The sequence below is a fragment of the Megalops cyprinoides genome, chromosome 19 (genome assembly GCF_013368585.1).
Source record: "Megalops cyprinoides isolate fMegCyp1 chromosome 19, fMegCyp1.pri, whole genome shotgun sequence".
In the NCBI taxonomy this organism is placed as follows: Eukaryota; Metazoa; Chordata; class Actinopteri; order Elopiformes; family Megalopidae; genus Megalops; species Megalops cyprinoides.
Window position 1 is genome coordinate 11,987,550 of NC_050601.1, and position 21,602 is coordinate 12,009,151.

General features: G+C 42.5%; 2 protein-coding genes across 3 annotated transcripts in view; both read right to left on the reverse strand.

The window, feature by feature from the left end:
* The window catches only part of ppfia3 (PTPRF interacting protein alpha 3), a 31,549-nt gene extending 26,258 nt beyond the window's left edge, over positions 1-5,291 (reverse strand). The window contains exons 1-2 of the mRNA XM_036552469.1: positions 5,090-5,291; positions 382-1,534 (exon numbers count right to left, since the gene is read on the reverse strand). Of these exons, the coding sequence (XP_036408362.1) occupies positions 382-705 (324 nt within the window). The 5' untranslated portion in view covers positions 706-1,534; positions 5,090-5,291. The remainder of the gene's footprint in view (positions 1-381; positions 1,535-5,089) is intronic.
* Positions 5,292-15,701: 10,410 nt separating this feature from the next.
* On the reverse strand, positions 15,702-21,266 carry nucb1 (nucleobindin 1). Of its 2 annotated transcripts, XM_036552488.1 has the most exons (13): positions 21,159-21,266; positions 20,341-20,473; positions 20,131-20,238; positions 19,797-19,929; positions 19,483-19,586; positions 18,895-19,080; positions 18,487-18,577; positions 17,942-18,000; positions 17,686-17,778; positions 17,436-17,525; positions 16,926-17,099; positions 16,692-16,809; positions 16,505-16,599 (listed from the first exon to the last, which is right to left on the reverse strand). In XM_036552488.1, exons 2-13 carry the CDS (start codon positions 20,467-20,469, stop codon positions 16,505-16,507), a joined length of 1,380 nt encoding a protein of 459 aa, XP_036408381.1. In that variant the 5' UTR covers positions 20,470-20,473; positions 21,159-21,266. The 2 variants fall into 2 exon arrangements, with proteins under 2 accessions (XP_036408382.1, XP_036408381.1); XM_036552489.1 differs by lacking the exon at positions 21,159-21,266 and having other exon boundaries at positions 15,702-16,599; positions 20,341-20,469.
* Positions 21,267-21,602: the final 336 nt, after the last annotated feature.

The window sequence follows — 21,602 nt, forward strand, 5'->3', positions numbered from 1 at the left end:
TCTAATCTACCCTGCCGCTGTTCCCTCCATCCATCCACTCGCTAGTCTTCTACCTCCATCTCTGATTTTTTTACTCCAGCTTGTACCACCTCCCTGATGGTGGCCATCCCACTCCTCTGAGTGTGTCTCTCAGCCCTCTTTCCTAATTCCCACATTTACAAAGACGTTCAACCTATGTCTGAAGCTTTCAGTGAGTTGTGGTCACTGAGGAACTCTATAAAAAAGGCATGAAAAAAAACCTCAATCTTCTCTGAATCTATCTTGTCGCACACATATTCAGGACACATGGATCCACAAAGGCATTTAAAGGGACATACAGACACATATGGAAACTCAGGCCACAGGTGGACATTCAGCCGTATGGGTGAAGATGCACAGTACCTGTGGCAGGGCGATGGACAGCTGTCTCTGCAAGGACTCCTTCTCGTGCCCCAACTCCCTCAGCCTCAGCTGGGCTGTTCCCAGGCTGTCCTGGGTCTCCCGCAGGCTCTCCAGTAGGCGCTCCCTCTCCGTCAGCATGTTCACCATCAGGGACTCCAGGTTTCCCGTGCTCCCCCCCTCGTCGCCTCTCGACTCCCGGCCTCCGTATCCGCCTCCGACCCCGCCCATTCCGCCACCGCCCCCGCCCCCCGCAGGGGAGGAGGGACCCCCTCCAGACCCGCCTCTACCATCCTCAGAGATGGTAGGCATCACCTCGCACATCATCTTGAGGCCGGCCTCAGTGGGAGTGTCTCCTTCTGTGGGTCCCCGTGCACTCTAGCGCCCCCACAGTACACCGCGTGTGTGGAGGTGAGTATGTGTGCGTCTGTCTATGCGTACGTTCTGTCCGTCCCTGTTTGTTTTTCCTGGCTGTCAGTGAGTGCAAAGCAGAGGCGAATTAATCTGAACTTTAAGAGGACAGATCAATCTTACACGGTAGTGAGCTCTTTACACTGGCGATCCATTAACTTCCTACATGTCTGCCTGTTCATAACCCACTGTAATTCACTATTTTGCTCTTGATTTCTGATTTACAGGGCTGGAGCTTGTGGAAGATTTAGTTAGTAACCTGGGGCCGCTCCCTCCTCTCAGCTCAGCCTATCGATGTGGGTCTGCTTCAACAAATACAGAGGCGCATACACTCGGTAGCCCTGATCAGCTGTCCATTTGTGCACCTTAATGCATAAAATCCATACAAATATGTTCTTAAAACCATTTAACAATTAAATGGTTTTTTAATTAACTGCCGAGGTATATCTGTCAGAGATCTTTTCTTTTAAAGAGTGAGAAACAGGAGCTGGAAACAGAGACCCTGGCTGAATGACGGCTCTGGCTTAAGATTTTAGGGTGCATTAGGAGTGCGCTAGGATGTGGAGTTAAGCGCTGTTGGGAAAGGATTCACGTGACAGGAAAAGCAAAGAAGGGCCCACAAGTGATGGGTAAAAGGGTGAGTGGGTGTGGCTAAGGGTTTGAGGGGGGAGGGGCAAGAGGGGAGGCAGGAACAGAGGAAGGCCTTCTATCCCCAGGTTGGCCTTCACAGAACTGAGAAGCAGAGCTGAAAGAGGAGACAGAGAGAGAGCGGAGTTTTAACATAAACTTTTTACATTACACGGAACAACATTCCAATGGGTTGTTTACATAATTCCCACATAAAACATTAAAAACAATATTAATAATACCTTAGATTTGCCTGCCTAAGAGTGAGACCCTTGTCCATTTGTGGGGAATATGTTCTAGAATTCTCCACAAATGGAGAAATATGTGAATAGTGTAATGTTCCAATAATTAGGACCCATGTTCACAAACAACCTCTTTTTCTGTACAAAAGCAAAATAATAACACAATAAAGAAGTAAAACTTGTGTATATTTGTACAGGCATGTGTACCACGTGAAAAAAGACAGCATGGGTTGCCTCAGTGAACTGAGGAACAGAGGGTGCAGCCAGGAACAGGTAGTGCTGCCTGGGAAAATATTTGAAACTGCAAATCCCAAATCCATGAATGGCCAGGATCACCTCTATACTATTCATTACTTGGCATGGTCTGCTGTGATTGATCTATTTAAAGCTCATTATTTCACCATAACTTTTATTAAAAGCCATAAATATCAAAATTACAAAAGCCGGTTCATTAAAACAGTAAAACGTCTTTCTTCGTTGACAGAGACAGTGACAGAGAAGTTATTACAGTCTATACAAACTAAACACTGACTGACTTCAGAATCCAGACACACAACAACAAAGGAAAAGAACAATTCAAGCATGTTAGCAACTACAGAAAGAAAATTACACACAAGAAAAGGGGGATGAATCAGCCAGTGTGATAAAACATAGGAAAAAGGAAGGGCTTCACGAAGAGAATGTGTGGGTACTGACAAAAAAAAAAAAAATGTTCAAAGGCACAAAAAGTAAAATGTCAATATCAGGGAGACTGGGGAGCAATTGGTATGCAAAACATGCAGAGAGTGAGAAAACTGGGTTTGGTGAAATGTAAGATAATTTACCACTGAAACTTTAAAAATGGAATGTAACTCCGAACTATACTATAAATGCGGACATTCACCCAAAACCCTGCATCAGACTTTATCTCATGCTATGTGTTTTGTTTTTTTTTTTTTTTTTACTCCTTTTGACAGTCCTATTAGTCTTTAGTCCAGCAAGTTTCAGGACCTGATCTTGGCCTTCATCGAAGCCTCAAGGCTGCAAATCTTCTTAGTCCTAATGATGTCTCAGCCCTGTTCTTTTACAGTGCTATCGAGTACATATAGAAATCAGACATAGATGAAAATTACAATTAGAATTATGGAGTTGATGTTTGATTCTATTGCTGTTTTAACATAAGTAACATGTTTGGAAAATACAAGTTTGCCTCAGCCAGTAATGGAATTTTCAGCTCAGAGCATAGCCTGCCGGGTTAAATGCATGTCTCTCAACCAAAATTATACTGTTTTATACAATATGTATTAGTGAACCAAGGTAATATGATAGTATCTCACAGTTTTTGAGGATGAATTAATGTTATTTTTAAACAAGCGCATGCCCAAGTGTGCCTTTAGTTCAAAGGACCAAAAAGGTGTCACAGACAAAATCTGACACCTGAACGATAGTTTGGAGACCCCTGCTCTAAGAAATCTATCAACCATTCACTCTACTTCTTCAGTTAATTGGATAGGCAATAATATACACAATAATAGTCATGTAAAAACAATAAAAAATAGCCTAAATTTTGCTCTAGCAAGAATTTAGAGCAACAGCAAGCTGCAAGATAGTGTGGTGCAGTAACATCAGTAGTTTTGGGTCAGAGAGAAAGGGGGAGCGTGAGGGAAATCGGTGTCTGACTGCATGACACAATCCAGTCTCTCTAGACCTGTGAGCTACTGCTACACTTAACCAAGACATGATAGATATCTTCACACTTATACAGACGTCAGCTATGTAGACTGGCAGACAGTCTACAACGTAGTACAGGCCCCTGAAACATGCAATTATAAACAACCTCCACTTAAAAATGGAAAGAGAGAAGGGGAAACACTGATGGGGTGAAGGAATGGGGAAGTGAGAGAGAAATATAATGAAGTGTAGGGGAGGAGAAAGAGAGGAGGAAGGGCAATAAAAAGGGGGTTACAGCATACAACACCAAGCATCAAGAAGGGGAGCTGAGTCGCGGGCACGCGCCACTCATGGAACAGCCAGATCAGGCGCCAAACCGACGGAAAGGCCAACATTCGTGTACGCCACCAAATACACGTTCAGTTTGAAAAAACAACATAAAAATAATTATAATCTAAATTTTCAAAATGTAATAATTAGCCACGGTTTCACGCTCTGCTGATCACTGAGCAAGGGGGAGGGAGGGGATGGGGGTACAGAGAGAGAGAAAGGGAGACAGAAGGAGGGAGAGAGAAGACAGGTCTTCCGTTTGCTACAATGTATTTCTTACCTCGACGCTAAACGCTTCGTTAGAATCAATAACACTCAGAGACAGGCAGCAAGATAGACAGACATACTGTTCCTACACAGGCCAGACATTGTGCCTAATTGCACATTGCTTTCATTGCTAACGATAGAGCAATGAATGCAAACAATTCCCGCTAGTTTAAAAGCCAGATGTTTCTGAATGTATCGAAATAACTAGTCGAATCAACAACCCCACCAACCTTTTAGGTTATACGCGCGTGCACGCACACACACACACACACACACACACACACACACACACACACACACACACACACCTATGTTGAATTCTGTTACACCACACTGAGCATTCATATTCACAATCTGCTGTATTGCATGTCATATTTCTGTCAGTCGGTAACAACGATTATTTCGGAGCCGATGTCATAAGGCATCGCTTGCCATATATTTCCGTATGTTCTTAATGTAGCCTACCTATAGGCACGCTACAGCGCAGAAGCAACCTGTAATAACGACAATAATAGATCGGCATAATGTGCGAAAAATATATCCCTAGAATTGTATGCTTATGTTGAAATCACACTGCGTATTTGTAACAAAAATGAAATGCTAAGAGACAGGCAGACACTATAGCCGAACCGACAAATACACATTTACACACTCTAAATATGATCGGTAGCCTGTAAACGGTCAGCATAATTATTTCGTCTTAGAGCGATGAATAAAGCCCTTACTCTCTTTCTTTCGGTCCGCTTATGTGATTATGTCCACGTATTTGCGATTACAGAGGATATTATTAGGGTAATGAAGAGGAGCTCGCTAAACTTGCTAAACATATAAATTATTGTCTACATACCACTAATGGTGAATTGTTAAATACTGGGCAACACGGGAGAGTCAGTGCATGTGTGTTGACGTATCATTTTTCCGCTCTTTCTCCCTTTACATTTGTGACAACGTATAGCCTATGCAAACGCACACACATACGCACAGAAGAAATTAATTGCGATACCGTATGTTGTCAATGTAAAAGCACCTGTCAAAGTCTCAGCATTCCGACCGTTTATTCTCTCCTTCCCTCCCTCCTTCGCTGCCCCCTCCCTACACTGCGAGACAATCTAACAAACACGCACGCATATTTGAAAACAATACATATAATTAGAGGAAAGGGGCTGTGGACCTTTGTCTCTTACCCTCATCATCGCCGAAAGCAAACGCAAGACATCACATTCCCCTAGGTTCCATTTGTGTCTGTCGCTTTCGGTGCCACCACCTCCTTAAAACACGGATATCGGTTTCCCCCTCTGCTCTCCCTCACACATGTAAACGGCACAAGGCAACAGAAAACAACGCTTCACCGCCACACCATAGAACCCCTCGTCTCTCTCTCTCTCTCTCCCTCTCTCTCTCTCTCTGTCTTTCTCCCCCTCTCCCATGAAAAGGTGCTGGGTCTTAAAGAGACATTCTTGAATCGTTCTTTCTAATCCTTCTTCCCTCTCTGTCAAAAGCATACACCCACCTTCTAGCAGAGAAATTCGCCGACTGACACACAGACCGATGACGAAAAGGCATGTCAGTTGTATGACCATCAATAATTAGACGTGATATTTGTGGTAACAGCTATATTACAATCAAAAGAGCGGTGATAGTCGCATAAGGAATGTTATCTGACAAGCGAGGGAACACGCAATTAAGCATGTAATAGCGACCGCATACCACAACAGCTCGGATCTGCACAAGGTAGCAATGATGGTTCATGTTGTATATGTAACATCTGGCTAACTGTACTTCAACACCAATCATGGAAAAAACGTTAAGGTACATTGGTAAGTAATGGCACCCACGACTGGACCAATCGGCGATTGGTCAAGGCTGTATAACTAACACCACGATGGTGTTACCTGATAGTTTTGATATGTGGCGGGTAGGAAGGAGTAATTACAATGCACATTTGTTCATACTACAACAAATATGTGTACATGTTCTTTAAAAAGATCAAAACTATGGGGAAACTTGATATCCTTAATACTGGCTTACATATTAATAGTATATATTTGTTTTGGCCCCATATAGCAGTAGAGTACCGATGACATTGTCAGTAGCACAGAAAAGCTTCAAGGTATAAATCTCCAGATTCACAAACATAAACATACAGAAGGCATATATCACAAATGTTTATAATTCTGAAGCTTATTTTTCCTCATTTGTACCACCAAATCATCGAAACCTTACCTGTCTAAACCGTTATCACGGACACTGTTCTGTCATTGTTGTAATACGTCACAAAAATATACATTTGTTTCTTCAAACGAATGTCCGGCTTTGGGTTAAAGGAAAAGCCGGATAACCCCTAATTCGCGATAATTTGTTCGTTTAATTATGATTTTTTTTTTTTTTCATTTGCAAGAAAAATTCTTGTGCTCGGTTGTGTGTACTTTTGACGTCTGAGAAATCTGAGACTCTTCTGGGACATCATGACCCTGTCTGCCCACTTCCTTGAATAGCTTGACAGATTTCCACCAGATTACCTGTTCACTTGAATTCATTTTTTTTTTTACTTTGATTTTCACGTGAAAAAATAGCTATTTTTAAAGAGAGTAACTAAATATATTTTGCGTGACGTAGTTGATGTATTTTTGTTATGTGTAAATGCAACTCACTCTACATTAGTGACTAGGATGTGTGGGAAAATGTCGGTATATACTGTATTTATATACTATATTTATTATAGTATATTTATATACTATATTTTGCGTTCATACACCCACCAACTAATTTGACAAAACAATATGTCAGACAAAGTAATTCGAAATAAAAATATATTCACGTATTCCAGTTTTTTAGACAACACCTGCAGAAATTAAATTACCCGCGGAATCAGTAGCGCCAATAATTTTCTGTTCGGAGGTGGGATTCACAAACAGAAAAATGATTCGAGCCAATCTTCAAAAGAAATGAAGAGCATGGCTACCAATCATGAGCAAGAGAGGGAGGCACCGAATACAGGTGAAACCAATAGAGTTTATCCCTAGCGCCATGAGCGAAATAAGGTGGGGCTGCTTAGAAGTGTCCCGAAAGAGGTGATGTAATGTGTTTTTAGACGATGATGTCATTGATGTAGACGTTAGCTGGGATTTAAAGAGACAAACGGAGTTGTTTAAAATCCAGAACCGCATCAGGCGAATTAGAATAAAAGACTAGGCCAATAGAGACAGACCGAACGGTCGGACAGATTGAACTGTCAATGTCACGCAGATATTACGAACAATTATTATTTCAACTTCTTCGGCTACAAATGGCAATATGATCTTATTTTTTGCATCCAACATATTCATTGCTTGTACAATAACGAAAGGAAAGAAAACGCAAAGAATAGCATCTATTAACTTGCGCTAAGCCTGCGTCAAAGTTTTGATTTGGAGAAGGAATGTGCGTGTGTGTGTGTGTGTGTGTATGTGTATGTGTGTTTTAGTGAAAGAGAGGGACAGAGAAAGAGATGGAAGAAGGAAGGGTAAAGGAGAGACATCAACGTTAAAATAATAAATAAAAAACTAGGAAGAAGATACTACACAAAAACAGAAAAACTGCAGTGTTGGTTCAATAAGTTGATAATTGAAACTTAAGTGAACAGTCATATCAGGTGTGAAGACAATATGGTGCAAATCATCCTTTTGGGTGATAATTTGATCATGAAAGAGAAAATCAAATGATTACCCTCAAGGCACACAAGACAGGTTTGTCCATTGCAGAGGCTGTTAGGATCATGATATACAGAACCATAATGACAAGTACTTTCATATATCATTCTATATCTTTTATTTAGCTTACATTTTACATACTATCCATTTTGCACAGAAGGATACTTTTATTGAAGCATTGCTTGTAAAACCCCAGACGCCCATCCAGGACCCTTACCTGTCACCTCTGTTGATAAGCCCAGTCCTTTAACCATTTTATAGACTACAGCTATGCTACGTGTAGTAAGTTTGTTGTTATCAAAGTTGTTTGCTTCTCTGGAGCTCAAGGTCTGTTTACATCTCAGAGTTCCTTAAACTATGTTCCTATCTTTCCTTTTCTCTCTTAATACGCCATTTTCCCTGGTCTTGGCCTTTGTCTGTCTTCCCAATATTCTTTTAATATTCCTTTGTCTTTTTAATCCTCTCTGTGTCTGTATTTTCTCAGCTAAACATTTGTACATGTATTTCCTACATTTTTTTCCCTCTACTAGTCCTCACCACCAATTCAGCCTTGACTGGCTTTTTTTGCTAAAAAGAGATTGAAATGACAATGTTGTGTAACAGTTGCACACTTTTCCCCTTTATGTCTGAAAATCCATGACAACCATAGGTCATCTTTGAATCCACTTGTTCTTGATTGGATATCTTCCATCCAACATGTCTATCAACCATCCCGATTCCCAAACCTTGATTGGGGAAGGTAGACTTTTCAGGAATATTGATGGGGAAGATTTAAGTGTAGCTTGAGCTTTCCTTACCAGAAACTGAACTGTTTGGAAAAAATACCATCAAGGGTTTGTTTCCCTACTGATGTGCAGAGTATAGACTTATAGATGCTGCTTGAAGAAGCTTTAATTTCATTGTCATAGGGCCCAAAATGTGGGTGTTCCTTATTGGGTAAAACAGTAATACTGTTTTCTCAAGGTTATGTTTGGATGTTGAAGCAGTTGTGGATGTGACAAGGGATTTTTATCATAAACAGCTGATGTATAAACATTTGAAAAGTCTGAGGAGTTGTAATCTATCTCTTGAATGACATCGCAGCAATGACTCAACTCACATGTGCCTATCTCTGGTGTCTTGCATCATTGGCCAGTCTGTAGGGCACCATCTGATTGGTTTGTAATTGTTCACGCATGAAACTTTCCCATGGGCATTTTTTCTTGTTCTGTAAATAAAATGCTACTAGCAGTAGTTAGGGACAACGTTTGGACAGACGTTATTAGGGTATGGTATATTTAATATTTGAGGCTACCAACAGTACAACTAAAAACATCTTGCCATCTGGTATGATAATAAATATTCAGTCACCCAACACCCCCACGTATCTCAGTACAATTCACATGTGGCATATAAGGAACGTGGTAGATATGTATATTCTACTCATACATTCAATAAAGGTGCTCATATAGCTCATGCTAACTACTGAAGTATTTATAATCAAGAACAAGGCTGTCCCCAGCTGACGCCCACTGTTTCTCTCACCTGCCATTTCCCGGCTGTGCTGTGAAGCCTCATCATTGGCCAGGGTGAAAGAGAGGTTGACGAGTTTCTCTCTGTTGCCCTCTGTCTGTGGAGGAAGGGGATGTGAATTGTTCTCTCTGACAGCACTGGGAGGGGGAGAGAAAGAAAGAAAAGAGATAGGGTGAGAAAGGGTGACAGAAGAATACAAAAGCATTGTATGAGATGAAAGAAAAAAGCCACAGCACTGGGAAAAGGGTCAAACCTCCTGTGACAGATTCTGAGTGTAAAGACACAGAGTGGCTGACTCAACCTGTGGCGCGGAAGCACAGTCTCAAACGCACAACTTCCCTGCAAATATCTGATCTAGAGCCCTAACACTCACGTACACTACACTGCTGCCCCGGCGGATACATATCTAGGAACACACATTCATTACATGAACTGTGAACACACAGATGGGTGTATAGAGAGAAGCCCAAACAGACTCACACACACCCAATTCTCTCCTCTCTTCATTTTGGCCTCCTTCTGCTCTGGGATCAGACAGCGGTCATGGGTCAGAGGTCAGGAGGGGAGTGAGAGAGATGAGCACATGTAATGGACTGAATATCATAATGCCAGCAGAGCCCTTGTCCCCTTCATTCCTCCTTCCATTAATTCCCTAACAAACATTTCCCTAATTCTCTAATGTTTTACATCACTTTTCCCAGTCTCCCACATTCCTTTGGTCAGAGCCACTCCCCTTTCAAAGACATTACATGTGCTCCTGTTAAAAAAAAAGACACTGTGTCTTCTGGTCTCTGCTAAAGAGTTCAGATGCATACTGCTATCTGTGCCTGTGTGCTCATGAATATGCATGAGCAGTCAAGCTTGTATTGTGATCCTGAATGACTGGCAATTACAACAATTCTAGACAAATCAATAGTGATTACAATCAGAACCAAACAAGCAAGCACTAATGAATATTACGAGATTTTTTCCTTTAATGGAAAACTGAAGGTTCAGCAATGTGGGAACACCTTATTTCACTGTAAGACATTGAGAGTCAGACATCCTGATGTGAATAAAATGTATTTACCCATGTCTCCCTCCCTAAGTCTGAGGTCAAAGGTTAGATTTTCTGCCATTGATCTTTCACAGCTCCAGGGCCTGAGCTTCACATTTGACACTTTTGTTGAGGTTTTTGTTCAATTTCTTGACAGCTGCCCACCCATCTCTGTGTATAGCAATTCTGATTCCTGCTTTGACAATTTGTATAACAATTGTCAACTGTCATCATGGCCAGTTGGACCTTTGGTGAGGTTTCTCAAGAAACATCTGCTTCTGCTTGCTCTGCTGTGTCTGCTGTTTTTAAACAGACCTGAAAAGAGACACCCCCCCCAAAAAAGGCGAAGGATAGAACAGTTCAGGTAATGCTCTTTAATAGACAGGTTGGGTGCTAAAAATACTTGTCAAAACAGCAGTGAGAACCTGTGTCGCTCCGAGTGGCAAAGGTTAGAGGTGAGAGAGGGATAGACGGATGTGGAGGAGGGGGACAGTGGCATGTGTGTGGAAACACTGAAAAATACAACCAGGAGGAAATTTTCATTATGGCTTCCACAGGCCCTCCAGTTCCCCTGAGGACCACAGTCTAAAGCTACTGAAGTGAGGGAACAGAGTCCATGTGCAGACCTGAAAAAGCGCTGTATACAGGACTCCTACTGCAGTTGTTCATCCGTGGGTTCAACTACAACACGTCTCCTTTAACCAAGACAAAAAAGCCTCATCTGCACTCCTCGATTGTCTCAGCTGAGGTGCTGAGGAAAACAAATGATGGAGAAAAGAATTACGCCCACACTCCGTATTTCTGCAAATCTCCATATTTTTGTTCTGAGGAAGATCCAGCGCTGAAAGCTCAGCACTTCATGCAAAACTATCGAGATCTGCAGAATTACAGTGCAGAGTGCGGCTTTGGCTGAACCAAAATAATGGGCCTGAACGGTTCTCCAAAGGAAAATGACTGGTAACTGTAAAACATCACGTACATCAGAGTGAACATATCAGCAAGGATAATGACACAGATGGGTAGATAGTTCTTGTTTTGTGTTATTGCTATGTGCTATGTGCTTTGTAGCATTGTAATTTTGTAATTCCATCCTTGTAAGATCATATCATATCATGTATCATAATAGCACTGCATCTCAGTAACCTCTCCATACCTCTGCATCTCCTCAATACTGTGTCTCTACAGCACCATATCTCTGTAATGTTGTACTTTTATAGCACTGCATCTCTGTAACACCATATATCTATGGCATTTAGTTTTACTGTAGTGTAAATATGCAGCAATGGAGATGTGTATTGCTGTATGTTTAGTAGTATACCTTCATAGTTTCTATAGTAGACATGTGCTATCTGACAATACTGTAGCTGAGGGTGATTGCATCTTGCTTGCGATATATATATTTTCCCTCTTGGATGCTGTTACATAACTCTTATGAAGGGTCACAGTACACCTACTTTACTTACAGGTAAACCCAACCTCACGCACAATGAAATGTTATTTACTGTGTATAATAACATTGTCTTACTACTTTCACTGCCTGTTAACTACATGTAGTTACCTCTCTGGGTGGAGATCACCTTTTACACTAGATGTGATAGGCAGGAGAGGAGTTGTAGGATTTTCTGAAGAATTTAGAGCATTTTTATCCCTGTCATCACAGATTCCCACCCACTGTGAAAAATATAGGATAGTTAAAACAACACTCATTTGGATAACATCAACAAGGCTGAAAGATCATGAATATAGTGGATGCTTGCTGACTGGAAGAACAGAACAGTACATACACATAAACCTAACCCTACTTACAAAAAGCAGGTTTTCATGTGCCTTCTATTTCTGTATCTCTGCCGCCCTCTGTTGATTGACAAAGATATTGCACAATGTCCTAATTTTAAGTAAACTGGAGAGAGATGAAGGGGACTTCATCTTTCACCCTACTTGTTTTTTCTTTCCCATAATTCAGTTTGCACTATTACTAGTTTTCCAAAGCTTTGGCTGCCCACTTACATCTTGTTCCCATGCCAAAGTCCAGGCTTTCTGCTGCAGACAACAGGCTTCCAGCACTGAATCCAGACATCAACACCCAAAATAAACCCAAAGTGCCGGTCCTCTTTTTGCGGACCAGGGTGAGATAACTGAGCCCACGCCTTCAGACTGGAACTCTGAAGGCCAACATCATGGTCTACTGGGACAGTGAATGCTTCAAAGAGCAGTCAGTAAAGCTGACCAATATTCTGTTAATGTCTGAAGTTTTAATATGTGTGATTATATGTCATACAAAAATGAAATCAGAACTTTAACATGTAGGAGGAACTAAAAAGAGAAGGTAAGAACAAAGTAACAATTACCCACAGGCACACATGCATGTTCATACACATACACACACACACACACACACACACACATACACACACACACACACATGCATGCGCACACACACACACACACACACACACACACACGTTCACATTTATGTTTTCATACTGAATCCACACTGTCTCCAAGGAATTAAAAGAATTAAAAAATTATTGACTGTTAATTGTGATATATATATAATGTGATGTATTTCCAACATTTTGGTCAAATTGCTATAGGGTCCAAAAGTAGCTCATTTCAATTTATGCCAGCATAACTACTGTCATCCATTTTTAAAAGCTAGTATTGCATACTATCATGTTTATTTGGTCCAGTTAATTTAGGAGAAGAGCCTTTTGGGACACTCCCTCCACCCTCCTGACCCCTTGACCTCTGCCCTGTTTACGCTCACTTTCTATAGGCTGCAGTGCAGTGATCTCCAGAGTGCACTCTCCTGTCCTGAGAGACAGCAACAGTTAATGAGCTAACGCATTGTAGACATCATGAAATGGCTCCAAAGACCCGAGGATTCACTGACTCATACTCCCACACATCTATACTAATTATCTGGGTGAAAACACTGTCAACAATGTTACATTCATTTCATTTTCTTTAGACCCAAGTATGGATATCATTGATATCCATGCTCCAGGACTGCTAAGTCAAACATATTAGGCGTGAGACACATGCACGTCAAATGGGGGCGGCAATGTAGCATAGTGGTAAAGGAGCAGGACAGTAACCAAAATGTTGTCAGAGTGTTGTCCAATCAGTTAAGAGTTAAAAGAAGAGGTTCCTCCTGGGATGTGATTAATTAGACATTATTATTATTGCTCAGTCTGGACATTACAGTCCATGGGTGAAAAAAAATCAATTTCGCAGCAGACACAGTTTTTATTGAGCACATCCATTATTACACATACTGAGAACGTCTCCCCCTCTTTAGCATTTACAACTTCAATCAAAATCAGGTTTAAAAGAGTGAAGACAATCTGATTGGTCTGGTTTCTCTGATTGCTTCCACATCTCATGGTTCTCCCCTCTTTAACTTTCCTGATGCTCTCTGTGTAGTGGAGAGATGGTCAGGTGAAAGTTAACAGCAGAAGCAATTCATTAGCTACCAGCACCTTTGATAAAAGAATGGCTTCACTGTAAGACCATTCTTCCCCAGCCCTGTCCCTGGCTCCTCTTCCCCACTCACTTCTTAAGGATTCCCCCTGTCTTATTCTTTCCTTTTCATTCCCTCTTTGTCATTCTCCACTGCGCCCCCACTCCTATCTTCCAGCTGGAGTGAAGCAGCTACAGTTTGAATTCAGTTTGGCATCTTTGGACTGGAGCCTTCAGTGAGTGACTAGTGGAGGGTCATCCTGGGGCCAAATGTTTACCCTGCCCACTGCAGTATTGGGTCATGACCCTGGTTGACCTCTTAGGGAGAGGTCAGGTTCCAATGGGTTCAAAACAAGGGGTGGTGTTGGAGGAGAGACCAGAGTTGCAGGGTCTCTGCCTCCTTCCTGATTCAGAAATTGGGCATGTCCCCTGTATCACCAGAGTTTGTAGGTGTCTCTCAGGTTTTCATGGGTGGCTGAAGGATATAGTGCTAAAAAGAACGCGCAAAATCACACAAACACAGATCATGCCTTCTTCTCAGTGATAAAACATTTAAAAATGTCAATTTGCAACACACAAAAAGTAAAATTTTGGAAACACCTACACATAGGGTTTTTCTTCATTTTTACTACTCAGAATAATAGTAAAGACACCAAAACTATGAAATAAAACACATTGAATTATGCAGAGACCGCAAAAGTGTTAAACAAATCAAAACTACTTTATATTTTAGATTCTTCAAAGCAACCAAAATATTTTTTAAAATATTTTTTTGGAAAGAAATTCGTACATATTCAATTCATACACATCAACTTCACTATTGATATTTGTCAAAGAGACAAATTTCAAGCATTTAAGCGTAAGTCTTTAGATCAAAATGTCTTCGAATGCATGTTTCCCATAATCTTAATCAGGTGTGTCTTTTAACTCTTAACTGGTCCTGTACGCTGCCAGCAGCAGGGTAAACAGGGGGGTGAAACGAGAGCCATTGAGAGAGATGGGTGACAAGAAACGGAGGGAATTTGGAGGAGGGAAATGCTGGGAGTGAACAAACAGAGCATAAAGTACAGAAGAGAACAAACAGAGCCAGAAACCATAGCATCCCACTCAAAGGGTCATTGTTTTAGGAACGGGCAAGGAAACACAACAGGGAGACACAAAGAGAAACTTAACAATGGTTTTTGAAGAACTGCAAGAGGGGACCAGGAGGTCAAGAGGGCAGTAAGGGGACTAAACTGCTTAAACCTTCCAAAAAAAAATGTTTCCCTTTTTAAAGAATTAGTTGAGTTTGTATAGAGCAAGAGCAGGACTGATAGATGTGGGGCCTGCGCAGGAAGGGAACCCTACACTGTAGCTCACAGGGGCTGGACCACAGCACAGACAGCAGGTAACTGTAAACAGGTTTCATATTACAGTGCGGTGTACCAAGCCAATCTGGATCTGCTGCCCACAGGGACCTGCTTGCTGTTGGGCTGAGGAGGGCTGCAGGAAGAGTTGCTCATCAGTGTTGGGGTAAATTCCACTAGGTTATGCTAATGACATCTCAGAAACTGCATTGATTTTTATCGGTACATCATGAAAATGTACAGGCTTGCATTACATTACATTGTCTTTTTGCAGACACTCTTATCCAGAGCGCCTTGTAATTTTATCAGTTGGATATTTTCTGAGGCAATTGTGCATTAAGCACCTTGCCCAAGGGTACATCAGCAGTGCCCCAGCAGGGAATCAAACAAGCATAGTTTTGGTTAAGAGTACTGTTCCTTACCACTACACCACACTGCTGCCTCAAGATGCAAAGTAATTTGTTTATAGCATGTGCTAAATTTCTTATGCAGCAGGTGTCATTTGCTGATGGTGAGATTTTCCTTAGCATTAGAGCAAATGAGGCAGGTAACAAACTTGCACAACATGGAAAACTTGCACACACAAATAAAGAGATGGTTTCACAAACTCGTTTAAAACACACACCAAAAGGGCACAAACATACACGGACACTTCTGCAAAATAACTGACGCAAACTCCCAGGGCTCTGTTAAAAACAAATTCTTTATTAGAACAAAAAAAGTAAAACCAGAGAACAGCAGTGCTCTGGCTGTGCGTAGGCCAGTGCCTGCCCAAAGTGTTTGAGCCTGTGTGTGTGTGAGAGAGAGGGGGCAAATTCAAGGAACGGAGGGAGTAATGAGGGGTAGATGGAACTCCAGCATGGATCGGAAGAAGAACACACGGGGAGAACAGAAAAGAATGAGAACCAAGGCATGGGGGAGAGAACACACACTGAGGTACAAGGTAATGGGGGCTCAGACGAGAGGTCAATCACAGCCACATCACAATCAAAACTTAATACAATTTGTTACAGTGCAATTCATCCTGCTGCCACCCTATTCACTCCTCCACCGAACCAGCTGGACTACAACAAGCCTGTTGCTTTTGTGTATGCTGCACGTGTGCATTGTATGCATTTGATGAGAACCACATAATCCCTTTCACTTAATAGAAGATTAGCAAAATGTACATGTCATGTCTTGTTTTAAATAAGTGAAATCTGTTACAACTGATATGAACAGGATGAAGTTTAAAGAGCACTCAGCTCTGAAGAGCAAGGACAGGGCAAAGCTGCACAGGGGATACAGGAGATTCTGAGCTTGCGTCTATTCAGTTTTAACACCTGCAAGGATAACAAAATTAACTGGACACAACAGAGCATCTCTCACCGGAGCAAAATATGATGTGTCAATCAACACCATGTATCAAGCCAGAGTGCCAGTAATCAAGCAGTCAACCAGCAGTCAACTAAGACTCTCTTAATGAAGAAACCGCAAAATTCAAGACCACAGATGTGAAAGTTAATGGCTGTGCTGGGGGGTGTGGAGTAATGGAAAGCGTGTGGTTGAGTCGTGTTAGGAGGTGTGCAGCGGCAGATTCTGTGGGGGTTCAACAGGAAGGTTACTCTGTGCTTCTCCAGCAGCATCCTGAGATATGGGGGCCTTGGCTCCTGAAAGACAGAAGAGGGGATTAAGAACAAACACCTGCCTCCTTAATTTCCCATACCCGTTTACCCCTCACTTTTCTCCGTCACCCTCGCACCTTGCTCTTCCAGTTTCTTCAACCCTTGGTGGAATTGCAGTTCCCCATTAGGACCTGCTGGGGGCTGCTCCTCTACTGCCTGCTGGTTCTTCTGTCTCTGAGACATCTCCATTACTGCCTGAGAAAAGAAAAGGGGAAAATATTTGAAACATAGAATTAAGCAATAAAGATTGTTTAAAATAAAGTTTGAAATAAAAGCCTAAAAGAGATAAGTGGTGCATCTGCCTCTCCCACCTGCTGGTACTCTTTCCTCTGCGCCTCCAGGGCCTTGCCCCTCTCTTTTAGCAGTTCCTGCTCTTGCCGCAGAGACGCTGCCCTCCTTTCAAGCTCCAGTTCTTTATCCCGGAGCTCCGCCTCAAACTGCTGGAGCTCCACCTCTGAATACACTGGCTTTATGTCGTCAAGGGTCTTTGGTCGACATGGAACACAAGGACAGCACGTTACTGCTACATAACACACACTGACCTTGCTGGACTACGTGAAGTTAATGTGTGTAAAAGTCAATGAACAAAGGTGCGCTCAAACACAATATGGTTATGTGACACATTAAAGTAAACATCCCCCCGGAGTACCGCAATCCTTCGCTCTCCTGGTCCCTATTCTAAGGCGAATCAGTCTGAACTGAACAAAAAAGACATTTCAAGCAGTGCAAGCTTGCCTTTTCTTTCTTGAAAAAAATCACACGGGATTTTCTAGCATTTTCTGCTCCCTTCTCCTTCACTTCCCTCCATGGTTTGCTCTCACCTTCCATTCTTTAGGGCTGTTAAAGTCTTTCTTCTCCGTTGACTTGAGGAACTCTTCCAGGCTGACGAGTCGGTCGTGATTGATGTCCACCTAGCAAAGCAAATCAAGTCAAAAGGTTAGAAAAATGACAAAAGGGCTTTTTTTTTTTTTTAAAAGCGGCTTGAACAGGAGCTGTCAACTCGATTTCAGACGATATCAGAGAAGAGAGTATATGTCGGGTTAAGCGGGAGACAAGAGCAGAATGACTAACGTTCTTCATGAAGTGCTCCCTCATCCTCAGTCGCTCCTCCTCCATCTCCATCATATCGTCCTCCTCATTGCGGGGGTCATACACCTTCTCCAGCTGACAGGGGGAGAGAGAATTAACTCAGCAAACACGCAGCTAATGAGAGGAAGCTGCTGTGCATCAACTGTCAACAGAGAGAGAGTGACAATTACAGCACTTCCTTCGACTGCGCAAAGAAGCATACAGACACAAGTACACCGAGAAACACATGGGGAAATACCTCTTTTGTGAACAGAGCCTCCAATTCCTGCTCGTCCAGAACACCATCTCCATTGGTATCTATGAGAATAACGCTAATGTTACACACTAAATCAATGTCCTTGTACAATATTTTCAGCCTTTCACACAAATCTAGGATAACACTATGTAGCAGTGTGCATTTATTCAAGGCCAGCTGTTATAGAAATTAATACTTTTTTAATTTATGACTAAATATCTACAACATTGTTACTATATATGTTATTGTATAATAATATTCTATTAGATATTTACATTGACTTAATAAAAAGAAGAAAAATTAAGAATCAAGTTAGAGTAAAATGGTTTGTGGTTACACACACACACTCACAAACACAGAAATGTTCTAGCTATATTAGCTATATGTAATCATGGCCATTATGCACTAGGGACAGTGGGCCTCTTGTTCAACTAAACAGTGAAATGATAACACAATAAACTGTAAAAAGATTACTCCATGAGAAGATGGACTGAAGGTGGACCTCACAGGACATCAGGTGGAATGGAGAGAGCTTTAGGAAAACATACCGTGGAGCTTGAAGAAGGTCTTGGGGTTAAATTCCTGAGGGTCCAGACCATCTGTCTCCTCCCACACCTCCCGAAGCTGAGCCACACTACCCTGAGAGAGCAAGAGAGACAGAAATCAACAAATACCACAACACCTAGTTGATGTAACTACAGTGAGTCTTATGGGCAAGGTGAGCACTGGGTAAATGTGTAAAATACAGTCACAGGGCATGTGGGTGGGTGGGTTGGTGATTGAGGACAGGATTTAAAATATCCCTGTGCTCAAGTTCTTTAATGCATTCACCCTTTGCTTCTTCCACGGACACTTTACCCTCCTCTAAGCCCATCTACTCTTTATGCCCTTTTTCATGAGTTTCCTCCACCTCCTGCCCCCGCCCCCCCCTTTTTTTGGCCCTTTCCCTCTCTCACTGGAGCGTTGACTTTGGGGTGCTGTCTGTGCTTCTCCTTCAGCTCCTCCAGCCTCTTCTCCTCCCTCTCCCTCTTCTCCTGGTCCAGGCTCTTCAGGTACTCCCGCCTCTCGTGCTCCTTCAGCATCTCGTAGCGCTTGAACTCCTCGTGCCGCTCGGCATCGTAGTTCTCCAGGTCCTTGGTCGCCTGTCAGAGAGAGGAATAAAGCCATGCAGAGCAGCAGAGGGTCTCACTGCTGACCACTGCAGTCACAACTGCCCCCCTCTCTCATCCATTACATTACATTACATTATTGGCATTTAGCAGACGCTCTTATCCAGAGCAACTTGCATAGGTTACAATTTTTTACATGTTACCCATTCATAAAACTGGATATTTACTGATCAAATTCTGGGTTAAGTACCTTGCCCAAAGGTCCTCAGCGGGGAATCAAACCAGAAACCTTTAGAATACGAAACCTGCTCCTTGTCACTATGCTACACGGCCGCCCATGCATCCCACTCTCAATCCCAACAGCCAGCTCCCCAGTCATTGGTCTGACTACATGCCGCTGTTGTTATCTGACACCACCCCCCCTTCACTGGTTACCGTGGCAATGAGCAGCTCCAGGTCTTTGGCCTCAAAGGTGTTCTGGTTGTGGGGGTCCAGGTGTTCAAACTGCTTCAACAGAGAGACATGGTCCATTTGCATACCTGGGAGAGGGGAGGGCCATGGTAACATTGCACTGTCAATTCAGGGAAGTAAACAATGGAAAAAAGAACAATACATGAAATAAATAAATAGTTTTAGAAACGTAATTAAAAAAAATTAACAATGCTTTCTAAAGTATGTGGCTGCAACAGCACTTTCAAATATGAAAAAGGCCCCAAAATGTTCACACAGTCACATCATTGCCCCCTTACTCTGTGTGTTGGTACTGTCCAATTTGGCCTTCAAAAGCATCCTGAGTCGGGACACTTCCTGTCGTTTCAGCTCATCCAGACGGGTCCTGACGTGGTGGCCAACCAGGTCCAACTCCTTACTGAGTCGTCCACTCTGACAGAGGGAAAAATGGACAGGAGCAGAGAGAGTTAAGAAGTACTCACAGCTCACCAAACAGGCTGCTTGTGGCCTGCAGTTCATTCACAACTAGCTTAGCTGCATTAGCTGAAAACTCCGGTCATTCTTTTGTGCTCTGGCAAACACGCAAGCAGAAAAACACTGAAGCCCAGGTGACAAAGATGGACGAGGAGTCACCTTGATGTCCTCAGTATTGGCGCTCTGCAGCTTCTCTCTGAAGTGGGGGTCTGTCTCCAGCACCTCGATGACCTCCCTCAGGTACCTGTCATAGTACAGGCCAGTGTCCTGAGGAAGAGACAGAGGTTCACACAACATAATAATACACTGACATGAGAAGGAAGATGACAAAAGAGAGGGAGGGGAATGTGAAGATACTAAGATGGATACCACGCTCTCTTCCTCCTTCTCCTCCTGAGGGGGCTCAGCTTTCTGGGGAGTTGCATTGCGGTCAATGGGCACAGACCACACCCCAAGCGAGACGGACAGGAGCAGCAGCCAGTGAAGAGCCGAAGTCATTCTCCTTGGAGGGAAAGAGGGAGATGAACAGAGCCGTGCATACATAGATCCCAATGTGCAGAATCACAGAATGCATAGATCAACTCGCAGGTTGGTAGCTGAAGAAACCTTTGCATTATCCATACGGGACGCTACAGAATAACGTCAAATTGGACAAAGGGTCACATAAATTCCAACAGGGTTTAAATCAGTATGATAGAAATACACATTCGCAGGGAAGAATAATGACCGCTGAAGACATGGATGACACTGCAAGCAGACACCAATGCATCAATACAACTAACACTGAGCTAATTTAGCTATGTTAACTGGCTACATATCGTCAAACAAGAGTAAAGTCTAGGGTACAAAACCAGAAACTTCCACGCAGTACTAGACTTTACCACAATAAGGCAGGCTAGCTCGGTTATACATCTGTTGTCAGAGGCAGAATAGGATGATAATTGTGTTCCATTCAAGATGCAGTTGAGAGGTCCTGTTTAAGACGGATAAGTGGTTAGCTAGCAACAGAGCTAACTCCCTCTACAGTAACTAGCGCATCCCGGGTACGCTAACTATGCTAGTGTAACCACAGCTAGTTAGCTAGCCAGCTACATCTGAAATATGTATGCTTGTCTGCATAGCACAAGCGTTATGCCAGCTTTCTGCGCGTAGACATCCCCCCGTTTCTTCACTCTGGGCTGACTTACCTTTGTTCTCAAGCCTTTTATTCTCTCCCTCTTCAGCCACTTTTTGCCTTCCCCCTCGTACTGCACACAGGGGTCCACTACGGTCTGCGTATTTTCTCCTTCCGAAACAACTCGCTGCTGGAATATGACGTAACTACCAGACGACAAATTGTGTCGACATCTTGTTACCGTATTTCTGACAGGAGAGGCTCCTACAATCCACTGCAGTTTGTTGTAGATACATCAACAGCGTTTGTTTGCAACCGAATATGGCGGTCATGAGGCATTCATGGAAACGGAAGCCTCATTCCTTGCCACAAATCAAATCAAGTAACAAATTTTCTTTAAACGTCTAGTTGTAAATGTACAATATTTAGTCTAAATTATTTAAATATTTTTTTTTTTAAGAAAGATGAGCTGTTTTCATAATGTGCAGTGTAGCAGTCTTAGTTTCATGTACAGATA

What these genes read in the sequence shown, in the direction of transcription:
- nucb1 (XM_036552489.1), bottom strand. Translation starts at nt 20,469, where the DNA reads ATGACTTCGGCTCTTCACTGGCTGCTGCTCCTGTCCGTCTCGCTTGGG. An exon ending in ACAGCCCTAAAGAATGGAAG is followed by an intron (nt 17,100 to 17,435) that starts GTGAGAGCAAAC and finishes TGTCGACCAAAG; the next exon opens with ACCCTTGACGACATAAAGCC. An exon ending in GAAGAAACTGGAAGAGCAAG is followed by an intron (nt 16,600 to 16,691) that starts GTGCGAGGGTGA and finishes TCTGTCTTTCAG; the next exon opens with GAGCCAAGGCCCCCATATCT.